This window comes from Tachyglossus aculeatus, chromosome 15 (assembly GCF_015852505.1).
Source record: "Tachyglossus aculeatus isolate mTacAcu1 chromosome 15, mTacAcu1.pri, whole genome shotgun sequence".
NCBI lineage: Eukaryota > Metazoa > Chordata > Mammalia > Monotremata > Tachyglossidae > Tachyglossus > Tachyglossus aculeatus.
This window is the reverse complement of record NC_052080.1, coordinates 24,920,615-24,939,810: the sequence shown is the minus strand read 5'-3', so window position 1 is coordinate 24,939,810 and position 19,196 is coordinate 24,920,615. Positions and strand designations below refer to the sequence as shown.

The 19,196-nt window shown below is 47.8% G+C and overlaps 1 protein-coding gene across 1 annotated transcript in view; it reads left to right on the top strand.

The window, feature by feature from the left end:
* Nucleotides 1-19,196, top strand: part of ANKFN1 (ankyrin repeat and fibronectin type III domain containing 1) — an 87,542-nt gene that overhangs the window by 55,151 nt on the left and 13,195 nt on the right. Inside the window, exons 7-15 of the mRNA XM_038757320.1 lie at nucleotides 830-927; nucleotides 1,736-1,826; nucleotides 5,669-5,776; nucleotides 7,497-7,596; nucleotides 8,116-8,248; nucleotides 9,203-9,319; nucleotides 11,445-11,660; nucleotides 15,588-15,754; nucleotides 17,798-17,948. Coding sequence (XP_038613248.1) covers nucleotides 830-927; nucleotides 1,736-1,826; nucleotides 5,669-5,776; nucleotides 7,497-7,596; nucleotides 8,116-8,248; nucleotides 9,203-9,319; nucleotides 11,445-11,660; nucleotides 15,588-15,754; nucleotides 17,798-17,948 — 1,181 coding nt within the window. The remainder of the gene's footprint in view (nucleotides 1-829; nucleotides 928-1,735; nucleotides 1,827-5,668; nucleotides 5,777-7,496; nucleotides 7,597-8,115; nucleotides 8,249-9,202; nucleotides 9,320-11,444; nucleotides 11,661-15,587; nucleotides 15,755-17,797; nucleotides 17,949-19,196) is intronic.

The window sequence follows — 19,196 nt, the reverse complement described above, 5'->3', positions numbered from 1 at the left end:
CTTCCCTCCTCTGACCTCCTGCAACCTCCCTCTTTATATTCATTCATTTAATCGTATTTATTGATTGCTTACTGTGTGCAGAGCACTGTACTAAACACTTGGGAAGTACAAGTCTGCAACATATAGTGACGATCTCTATCCAACAACAGGCTCACAGTCTAGAAGCGGGGGGCAGACAACAAATATGTGGCAGCACCCATCTCCCAATCTTCTAAGCCCTTCCAAAAGCCCACCTACTCCAGGAAGCCTTCCCTGATTCACCTCCCATCTCCCCACCTCCACCAATTTCCATTTTAACACTTCCACCTAAACCAAGTCCTCGAGTACTAGCCACCCGCCACATCCGCAGCACTTATGTACATTTCTTTATACTCCATTGTTTCATCCCACCTCTAATGTACCTCAGTGTCTGTCTCCCTGATAGAGTGGAAGCTCCTTGCAGGCAGAGAGCAGGTCTTGGATTTCTTTTGTTCCTTCCTAAGAGCTTAGTCCAAGAGGAGCTCAATAAACACTTTCTTACACACAAATCCCATACAAGCGCTTAGTACAGTGCTCTGCACACAGTAAGCACTCAATAAATACAATTGAATGAAATATACCAACTGTGTTTTCAGGATTGCTTCAGATCTAATTTTGATTCCCAAGCCTTTGGGACAACTGTCACGACCTCTCAAAGCTTGCGTCTTTTCTTTCTGCCAAAAGCTGAAACTGTGCCTTGCCACCGGTGGCAAAAATAAGGCAACTGAGGAAGGGGAAAGAGAGGAAGGGGGAAGGAGCACCTAATTCTTTATTGGTGAAATTTAACTTGCCCTCTCCCCTTGCTTTGCAGTGGAGTGGAGCTGCTCTAGAGACTTCTCCCCCGTGGCTGGGGAAATCATTGTGGATCAAGTGCAGGCTCTGCGATGCTCCATAACCGGGCTCACCACGGTAGGCAGCGAATCATCCCATCACAGCTGGCATCCCGATGCCCATTGGGTGGGCGCAGAAGCCGGGGAGGAGTGGAAAATGTGAAGGGCTGAGGAGATGGGGATCGGGGAGACACCTTTGCCCCAAAACTGGGGCAGCAAGCAATGCACCACCATCCCCTCCTGCCAGTCATTCATTCATTTTCATTCATTCAATCATATTTATTGAGCGCTTACTGTGTGCAGAGCACTGTACTAAGCACTTGGGAAGTACAAGTTGGCAACATATAGAGACGGTCCCTACCCAACAACGGGCTCACAATCTAGAAGGGGGAGACAGACAACAAAACAAAACATGTGGGCAGGTGTCATCAGAATAAATAGAATTAAAGTCTGTTTGGAAGCAGCACTCAAGTACCTCCCAGAGGGCTGTGGGGCATTGTGAACCATTATAGCAGTTGACAAGTCTAGAGAGTTCAGAAAGGATAGATCTCACACACACCTCGAGAGCTGCTGCTTTTTCACGCCCAGCCTCACCTGCCCAGGGTTCCCAGGTTTTTGATCAGTCAGTGGTATTTATTGAGAGCTTACTGTGTGCAGAGCACTATGCCAAGCGCTTGGGAGAGTACGACAGACTTGGGAGCCACGTTCATTTGAGCAAACCAATTCACACCCCACTTGTATAGTTAAAACAACAAGTCCAGTGACCCTATGCTAGGGCCTCATTCGCTGTCTGTCCCCATGTTTCCCTCCAGGAATCTGTCTTCCCACCCCCACCCCCACCCCAGTTTCTAAAGTTTCTCTTTGTCTCTGTCTCCCTCCCACCACAGGGGCAAAACTACTTCATCCGGGTGTCGGCTCACAACATGAAGGGATGGGGACCGGCTCAGACAGCGACTCCAGCTTCGGCTGCTCCTTCCAGTAGGTGACTGGGGGAGACAACCCCCGATACCCCCAAAGCGCGGCGCTCCCCACCAACCAGCCCCATCTCCCTGAAGCACTGGTACCAGCACAACCCCTTCAGGGCCAGTAACCCGGCTGGCAGTGATGTGATGAACGCTTTCTGGGTGACCTTGGGCAGCAACCCCTAACCTCTTTGTGCCCCCCTGAGATGAACAACTGTTGCGTGACCTTGGGCAACTCAGTCAGTCTGTTGATCATATTTATTGAGTGTTTACTGGGTGTAGAGCACTGTACTAAGCACTTGGGAGAGTACAATAGAAGAATATGATCTCTGTGCCCACTGAGATGAGGGTCTCCCTCACACTTAGGGGCCACAACTGGTTTTACATGAGGATTAAGCGAGACATTATTTTTCATAATATGTGGCAGACCATCCATCTCCCAATCTTCTAAGCCCTTCCGAAAGCCCATCTCCTCCAGGAAGCCTTCCCTGATTCACGTTAATCAGCATTATATCCCCTTCATGGAAAAGTGAGTATCACTGCGTGCTTAATTTAGGTAGAACATTTAAACCCAGGACCAGATATCAAAGGAAACAAGGAGGTCATTATCCCAGGACTTTTAATAAAATTATAAACTACTAGCTAGGATTATTATCATGGTAATCATTAAAAGCATATTACACGGGAAGCACTAAGGTAGATGAAAGGAAATCCTATTGGCCTGCTGTGGGATTTGGGAGAGGCACTCAACCTCTCTGGGCCTCAGTTTCCTCCTCTGACAAGTGGGCATAAGATATCTACACTCTCCCTTCCTGAGACTGTAAGCCCTATGTACAACAGGACTGGGTATTTTGTATCTACCCCAGCACTCAGCATGAAAACCACCTTTTTTATAACAATGAATATATGCTCGGAGAATCAACTAATTCTCAACAAAGTCGCTAGGAGATGGATTTTTCCATCATCCTTGCAGGAACCCTGAACCACCCTCCAGAGTGGGGAGAGTAATCCAAACGAAGCCGATGCGACCGATTAAACAGGCCATCGAGGGAAATGTCTCCTTCGGATTGGACCCTCTCCCAGCTTCTCATCTCATTCAGAAGAAACAACATAAAAGCGTTCTGGTTCCATTTAAAAACATTCCATGACATTGGCATGTAGCATTCAAGATTCTAATATTTACCAGGGCGGGGTGGGGGGGTGCTGCATTCTGACAGAGAAGAGTGGTTGGAGGAGGGACTATAATAAGTTCCAGTTAGACATAAAGTGGGGGCTGCCTGGGAAAAGACTTTGCAGTGGTTTTATAGATTTCTGTTTGATGGTGAAGAACATAATAGAAGACCCAGAAGGATGTATCCGAGCTGTGGTCAAGACTGGGTCAATATCATCGACCAATGTGAGGATTGTATTGTGTTGGAGGCGGTGATCTCGTGAACACCACTGACCACCATTATGGATCCCAACATAAACGACCCCAGGCACCCCTTTGACTCTTTCTTCCATGACTCTGATTTACCTAATGTTTTTTCTATTTTCTCCCTCATCTTCACAGTCTGCTCTTTCATAGAGGGGCTCAGACCTCCCAAACATCCCTAAGGGAAAAAAAAATATCATGGGCCAGTGGCCCTGACACTGACTGAGCTGCCATGTTGCATTTGCATTTTCTAATGGAGCCCTTTGAGAAATCGGAATAGATGCCCACAGCAGACACCCAAACCCCTCCTGTTTAGCTCGGAGGCATCATGGCCTAGTGGAGATGGTGTGGAGCAGCCAGCTGTGCCTCTGATCTCCTGGATGACTTTGGGCGAGTCATAGAACCTCTCTGGGCCTCAGATTAAAGGATTACAGGCACCTCCGCCTGACAGGTCAACAAGCCCAGACCTATTTTCTGACCGGTCCCAGGGCCCTGCATTTCCTGGGGATGCAAAAAGGGACCAGACTGTGTGCAAATATTTCTCCCCCAATGCCCTGTGCAGGTTTGAGATATCAGGGCATTTTCTATGATCCATCAGAACCGGAAGGTTTTTTGTTTGTTTTATTTCAATTTTATTTGTTAAGCACTTACTATGTGCCAGTCACTGTACTAAACTCTAGGGCAGATACAAGCTAATCAGGTTGGACACAGTTCATGTCCCACAGGGGGCTCAAAGTCTTTAATCTCCATTTTACAGATAACAGGCAAAGAGAAGTAAAGTGAGTTGCCCAAGGTCACAAAACAGACAAGTGGCAGAACTGGGATTAGAACCCGCGTCCTTCTGACTCCCAGACTCATGCTGTATTCACTAGGCCATGCTGCTTCTCATCCCAGAGTTCAGCTTATCCTGGGCCAGGACCGAAACCTTTCCCTCAAAAATAATCTCAATGACAGCCGCCTCAGCACTGAGCATCTGGGCCGCAACTGTTTAATTTTAGGGGCCAGAAATCCTAGCATTTTTGCCCAACTGGGCTAGCTGCCTCTTTCCTAGGCTGTTAATTGACTGGAATGTGCCTGATTAATTCATTAATCAATCAATCCGTCAATAATAATGATAATATTTGTTAAGCGCTTACTAGGTGCCAAGCACTGTTCTAAGCACTGGGGTAGATTGCTTGGCACGTAATAAGTGCTTAACAAATTCCATCACTATCAGTATTATTATTACAAGATAATTAGGTTGTCCCACGTGGGTCTCACAAACTTCATTCCCATCGTACAGATGAGGTAACTGAGGCACAGATAAGTTAATTGACTTGCCCAAAGTCACACAGGTGGTAAGTGACAAAGCCGGGATTAGAACCCACGACCTCTGACTCCCAAGCTTGGGCTCTTTCCACTAACCCATGCTGCTTCCCTGCAATGGCACACTGTACTCTATTTTGGAGAGTACAGTAGAGCTATGAGCTATGATTCCTGCCCTCAAGGAGTTGCCAATCTAGAGAGGGAGAAAGACGAGAGAAGAAAGTAATAGAGATATAAACTTAAGGAACCTCATTCAAACCCAGCAAGAAGGGCACCAGTGTGGAACATGGGGGTCTTCAGATGTTGATTAGCAGCAGAATGAAAACAGGGGGAAAGCTACCCTTATTCTTCAGGATGTGAGATTCTCAGAAGGGGGGTCCCCGGGGAGACTGATGCCACATGTTTGGAGAAAAAGCATTCAGTCGATTCCTGGCTCTTGCCTAACAGCAGACACTCATGCGAGTCAAATGTCAATTTCCCTTCCTTGGCACTAGGCCTGAGTTCTTTCCTTGTGAAGAAACTTTTACTTGGCAAAGAGGATGAGACTGTATAAGGATAATTATGGAGGTTTATTTAGCACATACTCTGTGCTAAACATTAGGGTAGATGCAAGGTAATCCAATTATACCAGCCCAGCTCCACCCAGAACTCCCGATGGGTGAGAGGGGGTCAAAGAGGAGGGGCAGGTGATTTATCCCCATTTTATAAATGAGGATACTGAGGCACAGGGAGATTAAGGAACGTGTCCCTGGTCACAGCGCAGTTCAAACTAGATGATCCCAGGGCCATGTTCTTTCCACTAGACCACACTACCTCCTCCCATCACCATCCCATCACCACATCAGAGCCTCTGTCCTGTCACCCACTTCCTTTGCTTAAGGCAATCTGGGTAAGCATTAAGGGACAGGAAGGGCAGAGAAGACAAGGATTGAAGTGGGACTTTCCCTTGGCTCCCAAATCCATCCTCTGCCTTGCACCAAGCAGCCAATCACAAGCGCCAGATGACAAGCAGCGGATGCCGGGAGAGGGAAGTCCCGTGGTGGCCAAGGAAAAAATTCCGATTCCGGGAGCTGGAGGGGGTGGAATTGAGTGCCTTCACTCCTGGCCATTGCCTTGTCTCTGTTTCCTCTTCCCACTAGGCTGGAAGGATTGCAACGGCGGAGAGTCCCGGAATCGGGGCCGGATCAAGGCCCTGGAGAGCCTGCTGCAGGAGGTCCAGGCCATTCACCGGCCGCCCAGTTGCCGGGGTGAGGATGGGTCCCCAATCCTGACCGCTCCCCTCGGTGGGGTCGCAGGGATGCCTGGAATCTTGCCCTTTCCCAGCTGAGCCGGACCTGCTCCCACGTCAGGAAGAGGCAGATATCAATATTGAGATGCCCGGACACACTTTAGTTAACGATCTGGTGGCCACCCTTAAAAAGGAGTTTTCCCTTAGCTTTCTCACGCTCTCCCCACTGGCACAACTGACCACCACATCCACCCAGCTCCCTTGGCCCATGGAGATGGGGTGGGCATGGAGTAGAAAGGGTGTTCTCACTGAGCCCCGGATCCGGGGAGGTTCACACCACGATGTTGCCCACATACGGATGACCAGTTCTTCCCAGTCTGCGGCCCCCGTGTCCAGATAGATCCCTGGGTTCAGGCAGACGTTCCCCAAATGCCACCCGCCCAGGGATCGAGCCAGAACATGGGGCGAATGGACGCTTTAAGGCAAAACTAATTCCAACCTGATTTGCTCGTATCCACCCCAGCACTTAGTACAGTGCCTGGCACATAATAAGCACTTAGCAAATACCACAATTATTAGTATTGTTATTATTATTTAAAATGAGAGTGCAGAGAAGCTACCATGGGCTCTGATTCCTTTGCTCTCAAATGGCCTCACCCTGAAATCTCCAAAGTTGAATAGGGTCTTGGGTCTGAAAAGTCAGTCAATCACTCAAGGGTATTTATGGAGCACTTACTCTGTGCGCCACACTGTACTTAGCACTTGGGGGAGTACAATGCAACAGAGTAGATAGATTAGTTCCCTGCCCACGATGAGATCCCAGTCTAGAGGGCTCTCCCAAGCTCTTAATTCAGTGGTCTGAACCCAGAAGGTGCTCAAGCAATACTGGTGATTGATCAGTTGATGGAGTGGCAAGGAATCTGACGAGAAGGGTCTTATCCTCTCTGTTTCTCCTACATACACACTGATATATGCATTCCTTCATTCAGTTGAGCCCCCACTGAGCGGAGAGCACTGTACTAAGCGCTGGGAAAGAATACGAGAGAACCAATAAGGCCCTGAGTGTCTCCTGGATGCTGAGCAGGGTATTAGAGGTCTACAGGGCAAAAAGCACTGTAATCAGTCAATCGATTGTATTTATTGAGCGCTTACTGTGCGCAGAGCAATGTACTAAGTGTAATATAATAGAGTCGGTAGATACAGTCCCTGACCACAACAAGCTCACAGTCTAGAGGGGGAGGCAGCTTTGAATAAAATGCACTGTATCTGATACTCTGCTCACCACTGTAAGCTCTCTCTAGACTGTAAGCTCGTTGTGGGAAGGGAATGTGTTTAGTGTTATACTGTATTCTCCCAATCGCTCAATACAGTGCTCTGCACACACTCAGTGCTCAGTAAATGCAACTGAATAAATTAATACACCTACTGGACGCAGAACACTGAACTAGGCACCTGCTGGATGGAGAACACTGTCCTGGGTGCAAAGCACTGTCCTCAATGCTTGAGAGCGCATAATAGAAGTATAAGGCAAACGGTCCCTCCTCTCAAGGAGCCAATGATGCAGCTCCTGCAGTTTCCAAGCCACCTTTTAGTCAGAGGGGATGGCTGGGGCGTCTTGGCGGAGGTAGGGGTGGGCCGGTCCCTCTACAGAGCAGAGCTGAGGTGTCCCTGCTGGTCCCTCATTCCTCATCATCCCGGAACACAGGATGCTCACATTGCTCCCTCGCCTCCCATTGCAGAAAACTCCAAGTTGCCAACTCCAGGCCGCAAGCAGTCGGTTTCCAGGAGCCTGAAACACCTATTCCACTCTTCCAATAAATTTGTGAAGACCCTGAAACGGTATGTTTTGACGGGAACCGCGAGCCCCTTCAAGGGGTCCCCCAGAGGAGAAGCAATGTGGCTTAGTGGAAAGAGCACAGCCTTAGGAGTCAAAGGACCTGATTCCTAATCCTGGCTTTCCCACCTGCCTGCTTTATGACCTTGGGCAAGTCACCTAACTTCTTGGGGCCTCAGTTTTCTTCATCTGTAAAATGGGGATTCAATTCCTGCTCTCCCTCCTGCTCAAACTGGGACCCCATGCGGGACAGGCACTGTGCCCAACCTGGTTATCTTGGATGTACACCCCAATGCTTAGTACAGTGCTTGATACATAGTACTTAGTAAATACCACAGCTATTATTATTAATATGAACACTTTTCATTGAGCCCTTCCCAGAGGGTTGAAAATTCTGACAGGAATATCAAAGGCATGCCATTACAGGAGAAAATAAATATCCTAAGCAAAAAAGATTTGCCAAGGGTTGAGGCTGGTGAAGAAATGAAAGACGGGTAGATTTTTGTTGGGCTCTTTCTTTCCAGGGGACTCTACATCGCTGTTATATTTTATTACAAAGACAATATGTTAGTCACCAATGAAGATCAAATACCAATTGTGGAAATAGACGATTCTCACACCAGCAACATCACCCAAGATTTTCTGTGGTTCACAAAGGTACTGGGGTTGTGTTCTGTATTCCTTTCTCACTTTTTTTCCCCCTTTTCCATTTGAGGGCATAAGTAGTTCAAGCCCCAGAAAGCTGTATTTGAAGCAGTGAGTTCTACTGGAAGTAGCCAGGTTCTGCTTCTGGCTCTGCCCCGAGATGCCGTGAGACCTTGGTCAAGTCTCTTACCCTATCTAAGCCCCAGCTTCCTCTTCTGAATAATAATGATAATAACAATAATAATTGTGGTATTTAAGTGCTTACTGAGTGCCAGTCACTGTACCAAGCACTGGGGTTAAGATACAAGCAAATCGGGTTGGACACAGTCCCTGTCCCTCATGGGGTTCACAGTCTCAATCCCTATTTTCCAGATGAGTTAACTGAGGCACTGAGAGTGAAGTGACTTGGCCAAGGTCACACAGCAGAGCCAGGATTAGAACCCAGGTCCTTCTGACTCCCAGTCCCTGGTTCTATCCACTGGCCCTTGCTGAGTAATAAATCCCTGCTCCTGCCTATCTCCCCAATTTGTTCCTCTGCCCCTTCTCGGTTGGGTGCCAGGGTACTGGGACCCTGTTGCCAACTTGTACTTCCCAAGCGCTTAGTCCAGTGCTCTGCACACAGCAAGCGCTCAATAAATACGATTGATTGATTGATTGATTACTGGGGAGACAAATTCAACCGCTTCTGTTATTATCACCATCAAGAAGGCGGGCCCTGGGCCTCCCTGTTCTGAGTTCCTTCTGCATACAGTACTCTCTGCTGGGCACACTGTGTGCAGTGCACTGCGCCAAGCATTTGGAAAGTACAAGACAAGCGCAAGACACGTTCCCTGCCCTCACGGACTGAGGCTCCAGTGGAGGAGCCAGCCGTGGAAATACTTTCAAGCAGTGTGGCTAAGGGTGGTGGGTAGTAGGGGAGGACGGGAGATAGGGAGGCAAGAATCTGATCCGTGCTCCACCTCGTAGCTGTCCTGCATGTGGGAAGACATCCGGTGGCTGAGACAGAGCGTGCCCAACTCCATGTCTTCGTCTACTGCCCTGCAAGCCCGACAGAAGATGCTTGCTGCCACCGCCCAGCTACAGGTGAGGGGCTGCGTCCACCCCCAGCTGCATCACAAAGATGGAATGGCACCAGGGGGTTGGGGGGAGGGTGCTCGGAGAGGGCCGTCTCAGCCCCTGTCCCCTTCCAGTCAGCTGGTTGGCACCTACTATATGCGGGGAACTGTGCTGAATGCTTGAGAGAGCACAGTACTTACTAGACACAAGTCTCTGACCTCAAGAAGCTGAGTGTCTGCTGGAGGCAGAGTAATAATAATGATAATAATGGCATTTATTAAGCACTTACTATGTGCAAAGCACTGTTCTAAGGCACTGGGGAGGTTACATAGTGATCCGGTTGTCCCATGGGGGGCTCACAGTCTTAATCCCCATTTTACAGATGAGAGAACTGAGGCCCAGAGAAATTAAGTGACATAATAATAATAATAATAATAATAATAATAATGGCATTTATTAAGCACTTACTATGTGCAAAGCACTGTTCTAAGCGCTGGGGAGGTTACATAGTGATCCGGTTGACCCACGGGGGGCTCACAGTCTTAATCCCCATTTTACAGATGAGAGAACTGAGGCCCAGAGAAATTAAGTGACATAAGAATAATAATAATAATGGCATTTATTAAGCACTTACTATGTGCAAAGCACTGTTCTAAGGCACTGGGGAGGTTACATAGTGATCCGGTTGTCCCACGGGGGGCTCACAGTCATAATTCCCATTTTACAGATGAGAGAGCTGAGGCCCAGAGAAGTTAAGTGACTTGCCCAAAGTCACACAGCTGACAATTGGCAGAGCCGGGATTTGAACCCATGACCTCTGACTCCAAAGCCCGCACTCTTTCCACTGAGCCACGAGTACAGTACCAAGCTCTTGGGAGAGCACAAGAAAATTAGTAGACCTAAACCCTGGCAGGAGTTTACAATCTATTGAGAATTAAGGTCACCCTTGGCCTGGGTCTTTTCCCCATTAATAAGTAAAATCACCCCAGGCGTCCTCTTCCATTCTTCAGACTCTTCGCCGTGAGTTCTGAAATATCAACACCATTTACTGAGCACTTACTGTGGGGAAAGCACTGTACTAAGAGCTTGGGAGAGTACAGTACAGCAGAGTTGGAAGACACTTTCCCCACTTTCAACAAGCTTTTGATCTAGAGGGGGAGACAGACATTAATCTAAATAAATTACAGACATATATTTCAGTGCTGTGAAGCTGAGGCTGGAGTGGATGCTGAGTCACCAAAGGGCACAGATCCAAGTGTATAGGCAATGCAGAAGGGAGAGGGAGCTGGGGAAATCGGGGAAAGCCTCTTGGAGGAGAAAAAAAATGGAACACTTGCATCACAAATGTGCTTGTGGTTCTGTGATGATCGCACAGCCCCCTCAATCCTCTAAACTGTTGCGCAGTTAAGAAATCTTGAACATAAATTTTCTCTAGGCCTTCTCGTGATAACTGCTTCTCCCAGTAATCAGAGGACAGTTGACCTAGTTTATAATCAATAAAAACTCCTTCTGTGGCCAGAAGTCCACTGGAGGCAAAACCTCTCCATCCAAATGTCATTAGGGGAAGGTAGCCACTATCAGATCCATACAATGGGCTGCTTTGTCCATTCACCTCTTCATCTGCAACAACTCACCTCAGACTGGCTTACTGTAGTTCCCTTGAAAACTCTACAAGTAATAAGCGTATTTGAAATGTTAGGCATTTTTCTTTAAAAAACATCTGGGGATCTCTTCAGGAATTGGTAACTGTGGTTTGTGTGCTCGTATTTGTATGTGGGAGAGAGATATTTGCAGATATTGAGTTGGCTCTTTTTCATAATTTTCATTCCTCCAAGTCAGAGCATGCTTTTGGCCAGAAGGCCCGGCGCTTCCAGGGACTTATGTCAAGTCCATCTGTAAACACCCCATCTTCTGGGGTGAAAACTGTCATATAATTCCCCAGAAATGCTCCAGAATCACTCCCCCAAAGCAAAAAGATCAACGTGTTAGTGGACTTGAGGAAAGGTTGCAAAAAACTCTGTGTGTTCTATGCACTGCATGAACATGAAACGTGCCAAGATGGTTGGGTTTGTCGCTTGGCAACAAATGCATAAAGTTGGACGTGCCCATTGCTCTATGCGCTTTTCCTCCTTCGCCTTCCGCTCATTTTCAGAACCTACTTGGAACTCACAACCTAGGAAGGGTTTACTATGAGCCCATCAAGGACCGCCACGGAAACATGCTCATTGTTACCATAAGGGAGGTGGAGTCACTCTATTCCTTCTTTAACGGCAAGTGGATGCCCATAGCCAAGCTCCAAAGCCAGAGAAAATCCCTCTCTACTCCAGAGGAGCCAACGGCCCTGGACATTTTATTCATCACCATCCAGGTAGTGTCCTGCTGTCTCATTTCTTTTTTTTTTTATGTGCTATTTCTTAAGCACCTACTCTGTGTCAAGCCCCATTCTGAGCCCTGGGGTAGCTATGAATTTATTTATTCATTCATTCATTCAATCGTATTTATTGAGTGTTTACTGTGTGCAGAGCACTGTACTAAGCACTTGGGAAGTACAAGTTGGCAACAGAGACAGTCCCTGCCCAACAACGGGCTCACAGTCTACAAGGGGGAGACAGACAACAAAACAAAACGTGTAGACAGGTGTCAAAGCCATCAGAATAAATAGAATTATAGCTATATGCACATCATTAACAAATCAGGTTGGACACGGTCCCTGTCTCATTTGGGGAGGGAGGGAGGGAGGAGGAATCAACCCCCATTTTACAGATGAGGTAACTGAGGCACGGGGAAGTTAAGTGGCTTGCCCAATGTCACATAGCAAGCAACTGACAGAGCCAGGATTAATACCTAGGTCCTCAGATTCCTAGGCCCATGCTCTTTCCACTAGGCCATGCTGCTTCTCTAATAACAATAATAATAGGAGGAGGAGATAGTAGTTGTTAACTGCTTACTGTATGCCAAACACCATACTAAATGCTGGGGTACATACAAGATCATTAGGGCAAACACAGTTCCTGTCCCACATAAGGCTCCCAATCTAAGTAGAAGGGAGGACAAGTAATGAATCCCATTTTGCTGATGAGGAAACTGAGGCACAGAGAAGCTAAACGACTCACCCGAGGTCATACAGTGAGCAAGCGGCAGAGCTGGAATTAGAACCCGGTTTCCTCTAACTCCCAGGCCTGTGCTCTCTCCACTAGGCTACCCTACCTCTCTGCACTTACTCCATGTGCGAGGTTGGAGAGCAGTTAATCCATCTAACCCTGCTTGATTTAGCAATCCACTGCATGCTGAGTACTCTGGTAGGTCAGGACAGTGACAGGGATGCGGCAGAAGCCACAGTTCCACCCTTTATGGAGCTTATAGTCTGAGAGGGAGACCAGCCCCGGGGAAAACCTGAACAGATGAAAACATTAGAGGGCTAAATTACATTCGGAGTACAGAAAACAGACACAGAATACCACCCTGCCCATGGAAATCAATCAATCAATGGTATATATCGAGCATTTAGTACATACAGAGCACTGTACTAGGAGTTCGTGAAAGCATGGTACGATAGAGTCAACAGATAGGATCCCTGCCCTCTTTTTTTTTTTAATGGAATTTGTTTAGCACTTACCATGTGCCAGGCACGGCACTAAGCACTGAGGTCAATACAAGTTAATCAGGTTGTACACAGTCCATGTCCCATGTGGGGCTCACAGTCTTAATCTCCATTTTACAGATGAGGTAACTGAGGCACAGAGAAGTTAAGTGACTTGCCCAAGAGCACACAGCAGACAAGTGGCAGAGCTGGAATTAGAACCCAGGGCCTTCTGATTCCCATCCCCGTGCTTTAGGCCATGTGGCTTCTCTCGAGCTTTCAATCTAGTGCTTCCCTACGAGGAATCAAACGCAATCATTGGCTGGATCTGGATGCAGCCACCACCGAATTACGATGCCACGATAGCCAGGGATGCAAAGTTGGACCAGGAAAGATAAAAATCAAATCTAGGAGGCAAGCCCTTCTTTGAGGAGCCTGTGGGTCAGACAGATAGCAGGGACTGCGGCGGAAAGGACAAACAGCCAGATGTAAATAATGAACCGAGAGGAGTAGGTGAAAGGCTTAGGACAAAACTAGTTCTTACTCCACTCTAACCCAGAATGCCTAAGGGTTATGTGAGCTGGGGATTGGATTTTTCACTAAGAGCTTGGAAAAAAACTACAGAAGGCAACACAATTTCTTTGCCCTTTGGCCCCGGGCCCCACTCGGACTATTTCAGCAGTGAGGCAAGCACTGCAAGGAGATGGAAACATACATAGTTCTGAACCCCAAACTCAAAGGAAAAGGCAGGAATTCAATCAGTCAGTCAGTCAATCATATTTATTAAGCACTTACTGTGTCTAGAGCACTGTACTGAGTACTTGGAAGAGTACAGTATAGCAATAAAAGAGACACATTCCCTGCCCACAACAAGCTTACAGTCGAGGGAGGGGGAGACAGACATTTATATAAATTGCAGATACATACATAAGTGCTGCGGGGCTGGGAAGGGGGATGAATATAGGGAGCAAGTCAGGGCAATGCAAAAGGGGAGTGGGAGAAGAGGAAAGAAGTTCTTAGTCAGGGAAGGTCCCTCGGAGGAGATGTGCCTTCAATAAGGCTTTGATATCTGTTGGATATGAGGATGGAGGGCGTTTCAGGCCAGAGGCAGGATGCAGGAGAGAGGTCAGCAGGGAGATAGATGCGATCAAGGTATAGCAAGAAGGTAAACAGTAGAGAAGCGAAGAGCTCACTCTGGGTTGTAGGAGGAGAATAGCAAGGTAAGGTAGGAATGGGCAACGTGATTGATTGCTTTAAAGCCAATGGTGAGTAGTTTTTGTTTGTTGAGGAAGGTAGATGGGAAACCACTGGAGGTGGTCCATCCCAGGGGAGGGAGCCTTCAGACTCAGGGTACAAGGGGTCTGGTTTCCGATTCCAGCTCCTCCCCTACCTCACCCTCTGACTAGGAGATACTTTGAGCTTCTGTTGGTGAACTGGAAATAATAACACAGCAACAGCCCCCTAGGTACTCTGTGGGGCACTATCAATATTAAACCATATGTTGATACACAGCTGCTTTGGACTGAATACGATTGAATTTGGAAAATCTCAAAACTGCCACCTAGCACAGAGAGAGAAAGAGATTCTTCCCTGCAATAAGACTGAACTCGCCTCCCCATTATTCTCAGTGCTCTTTAAAATGTCTCAATCCAACAACAATCCATGAGGTATTCTATAAAAGCCGGGTTAAAGGTAAAATACCCAGGAGAAGTTCAAGGTTACCACAGTTATAAAACCAAGCCAGCAGTCTTAGAAAGAGCCATTTCATTGTCAATGTTCAAGGAGGAAAATGGGGAAAGACACACCAGAAACAAATGCTTGTGTTTCCCTAATTAAACAAGTTTCAGTAAATACGCAAACAACCAAAAACATCCCTAGTACCCTTCCATGAGTAACCAACATTCTGCAAACATTTACGCTTTCTTGGGTCCCAGCAGGTGTCCAAAGTAACTACAAAAGAAAGAGAAGCCTCACCTCAGTCAGCCATGGGAGTCAGGGTGGAAAGTCAGGCAGAAGAGAAACAGCTGCAGCCTCTTGCCACTCCTGATTTTAAAAGTTGCGCTGTTTGCTGATTGGCTCTCATTTCCTCCTCTAGATTGTGAGCTCTTTGTGGGCAGGGAATGCATCTGATGTAATATTGTACTCACTCAAGCACTTAGTACAGCGCTTTGCACACAGAAAGTGCTCGATAAATTTGATTATTATTAATAATAATGATAATAATCATGATAATAATATGGACTACCTGTATCCCTCAAAGGACTCTGGGAAATATAACAAAATAAAATGCTGCCTGAATAGGTTCCTCCTCAACTTTCCATTTCCCTTTGACTTCAGTTCCTTCACCAGGTGGGGCTTTGAACATCTCCACCCCCAAAATCAGCCACCAGGCCAAGAGGGAAAGGAGAGTGCAAAGTTGTTGTTTTTTTAATGGTATTTCTAAAGTGCTCACTATGTGTCAGGCATTTGTGTAGATACAAGCTAATCAGTTTGGACACAGTCCATGTCTCACATGGGGCTCACAGTCGTAATCCCTACTGTACAGATGAGGGAACTGAGGCACAGAGAAGTAAAGCGACTTGCCCAAGGTCACACAGCAGACATATGGTGGAGCCAGAATTAGAACCCGGGTCCCCTGACTCCCAGGACCATGCTCTTTCCATTAGGCTATGCTGCTTGTGCAGTTAGTTTCATAAACCTCTCCTATCCCTCCAGGATATCCTGGCCTATCAGAAGAGGAGCCAGCAGCGTCTCGCCGCGGGACTGTACCTCGGTTACCTGAAGCTGAGCAGTTCAGTGGACCAGATCAAAGTTCTGGTCACTCAGAAACTTCCCAACATCCTCTGCCATGTCAAGATCCGCGAGAACAGCAACGTGTCCAAGTAAGTGGGTTATCCTTCCCCTGCCAAGCCCCTGGTTCATGGATGATGATGGTATTTGTTAAGCACTCCACTATGTGCAAAGCACTGTTCTAAGCACTGGGGAGATTACAAGGTGATCAGGTCATCCCACAGGGGCTCACAGTCTTAATCCCCATTTTACAGATGAGGTAACTGAGGCACAAAGAAGTGACTTGCCCAAAGTCACACAGCTGACAAGTGGTGGAGCGGGGATTTGAACCCATGACCTCTGACTCCAAAGCCCGTGCTCTTTCCACTGAGCCACGCTGGATGTGATTAGATCTGACTAGAGTGAGGCGCTGGGCAGAAACCCCCTCCAGAGTGGTGGGGGTGAGCGAGAACGAACGAAACTCGCTCGGCAAGAAACACACAATTGGCAAATGCTAAACAGCGGGAAAATACACTCAGAGAGAGTGGGATGAACCAGGCGAAAGGAGAAGGAAGAGGTAGGTTTTTCCCTTAGTGTCAGCTCCCTGCGGTTTAGATCAGCAACCCCCTCCATTAGACTGTAAGTTCTTTGAGGACAGGGATCATATCTACCAACTTTATTGTATTATACTCTCCCTAGCATCAAGAATGGTGCTTTGCTCACAGTAAACACTCAATAAATTCCATTATGGATCAGCTTTCCATGCGTTAGTCCAAGAATGCAATAGTCCCATCAGCCTTCCCGCTAAACAGAAGCCTCCTGGGCTCAGGGACCCTGGGTTGGTTGGTTTTATATGCAGCTTCATTCATTCATTCATTCATTCAATCATATTTATTGACCACCTACCCTGTGCAGAGCACTGAACTAAGCCCTTGGGAGAGTACAATATAACAATAAACAGACACATTCCCTGCCCACAACAAGTGTATAGTCTAGAGTGTTTGACTCCCCAGTGAGAACCCTTCAGAATCTGTCAGTTACTGAGCGCCTGACGGGTGTGGAACACTGTACTAAGCGCTTGAGAGAGTATAGTACAGTTAGAAGGTACGATCCAATCAACTACATGCAGAGTACTGTACCAACTTGATCGGGAGAGTCTGATAGAGTTAATAGACACGGTCCCTGTCCTCAAGGAGCTTACAGCCTACTGTGGGTAGTGCACTGTATTAAGTGCTTGAGAGAGTACAATAGAATTAGTAGACACGATTCCTGTTCCCAAGGAGTTTATAGTCTTATTTTGTGAAGAGTACTTTATTAAGTGCTTGTGAGGGTCCAGTAGTGTTAACTGTGACAATAACCTGATGCCACAGAGCGTGTGGTCTTGGAGGGAAGATAGACAGGAGTAAGAAACAAGGAGGATGGCCTTCCCTGATTAAGCCCTCTTTTTCCCCTACTCACTCTCCCTTTTGAGTCACTGATGAAGTTGGATATACACCCTTTAAGCACTTGGGATTCACCCCAACTGCAGTCCCAAAGCACTGACATTGTATACCTACCCATAATTTATATTAATTAATGTCTTTCTCCCCCTGTAAGCTCCTGTGGGCAGGGAGTGTATCTATCAGCTCTATTGTAGTCTCCCAAGTGCCTAGTGTTCTCCACACAGTAAGTGCTCACTGATTGACTGATAGATTATTAGGTTACGTGAATAAGTACTACAGTGAATTTCTGGGGAGGCTGACAGCCCAGTGCTGACAGATGCTGATGTCAGAGTCAGGTGGAGTGTAAGGTGGGGATCTGAGAGATGAGGATCAGGGAAGGCTTCCTGGAGAAGATTGATTTCAGGAGGAATGGGAGGAAGATAGGAAGAAACCCAAAGTGAGTTTTGAAGAGCAGGGAGACACGTCCCCCAAGCCCCTCAAGGGGATGTGCTAATCAGCCATGCATTTCTTAAAGGGTTGAGACAGAGATCCCATCGGGAATGATATCTCTGTCCTGAGACGAAGTCAATCTGCACCCTGGGGGCTGAGACCTCCCCCATAGCCCAAGGTAATCCTCCCACTCCCAGCCCCCGCCCCAGCCATCAGCCTCTGGTCCATTCCAACCTTCCCGCTGAACTCAGGTCGCTTCTCGTTTTAACTGACTGGTCCACCCAGGGAGGAGTGGGACTGGCTGCAGAAACACTGTGGTTCAGAAGCTGTGGAGAGTTTGGCTCAGGCTGCGGAGTCTCCCTCGCCATCGTTCTTGGAGGAGCTTGGGGTGGCCGTGAGAGCGCTCCTCAGGCAGGCCAGCCTGCCTCTGCAACAGGTAAGCGTCACGCTCCACTCGCCTTCTTCACCAGCTCCGGCACCTCACGGGCTCAGGCCAAATGTGCCTGAGCTGCCATCTCCAAACCCAGGCTGACTTGTGTGTAGTTTTGCACATCATTTGCATGAAAGTCACCTGATGGTGCAAGGGTAGCTTAGAAGCCTCCATCCCTTACATCCCCTTCTGCGTCTTCTGCCCAGTCTGTTTGTTCCTTAAAATCCCCCGACCGTGGCTGCGTCTGGTTAGCCCAGACCCTCATCCAGCTTAGATCACCGCCCCTCCAATCCCACCCCATCCCTAGCCCAACCCACTAGGGAAGTGGGAGCCAAGCGTGGCAGATTTGAAGCCTAGACTTTGGCCCTGAAGCGAAGATGTATTTATGTGTAGCTGATACCTCCAGGAACTTCCTTGGTAGTATTAATACTGCTTATTGAGCACCCTCTAGGCATGGTGCACTGTACTCGGTGCTTGGGAAGTACAGAATGAAGACATCACCCGTTCCCTGCCCACAAGGAGCTTGCATTCTAAAAATACTCATTATCATACCTGTGGTATTTGTTAAAGTGCTTACTATGTGCGACTAAGCCCTGGGATAGATACAAGATAATTAGGTCAAGACACAGTCCCAGTCCCACATAGGGCTCAATGTCTAAGTGGGAGGAAGAACAGGGATTGAATCCCCATTTTATAGATGAGGAAACCAAGGTACAGAGAAGTGAGGCGAGTTGTGCTGAGCCACACAGCAGGCAAGTGACAGAGCCAGGATCCGAACCCAGGTCTTCCAACTCCCAGGCCCAGGCTTTTTCCAGGAAATGTTACAGTGAGATCTGTTGTTCTGAACAACTTAAAGAATCAGGGGAGGGTGAGGGCCTGACTTGCTCTGGGGTAGGTGGATGGCCCTAATGACCCCTCGGGACCCCTTCAACCCCAATGAGGAGACTGTAGTTCTGAGCCCCGGTAACCACCCAGAGCAACCTGGCACTAGAAAGGTGTGGTTCCCGGCTGTATCTGCTCGGACACTGGAAGGAACATGAAGCAACCTCATCTGCTCACTCTTCCCGGTCAGTTCTCTCTGCCTCCCTGCCCACGAAGGATTGCTGGAAGAAGGTTCCCTCCCGGGCCTGGCAACAATTTCTCTCTCTTCTCTCAGTTCTCGTAAAATTCTCCCCACCATGAGCCAGAAATGCCTTTTTTCCCTCTAACCAGCCTGAAACGAGAGTGGCGGATTTGAGATTTGGGTCTTAGGCC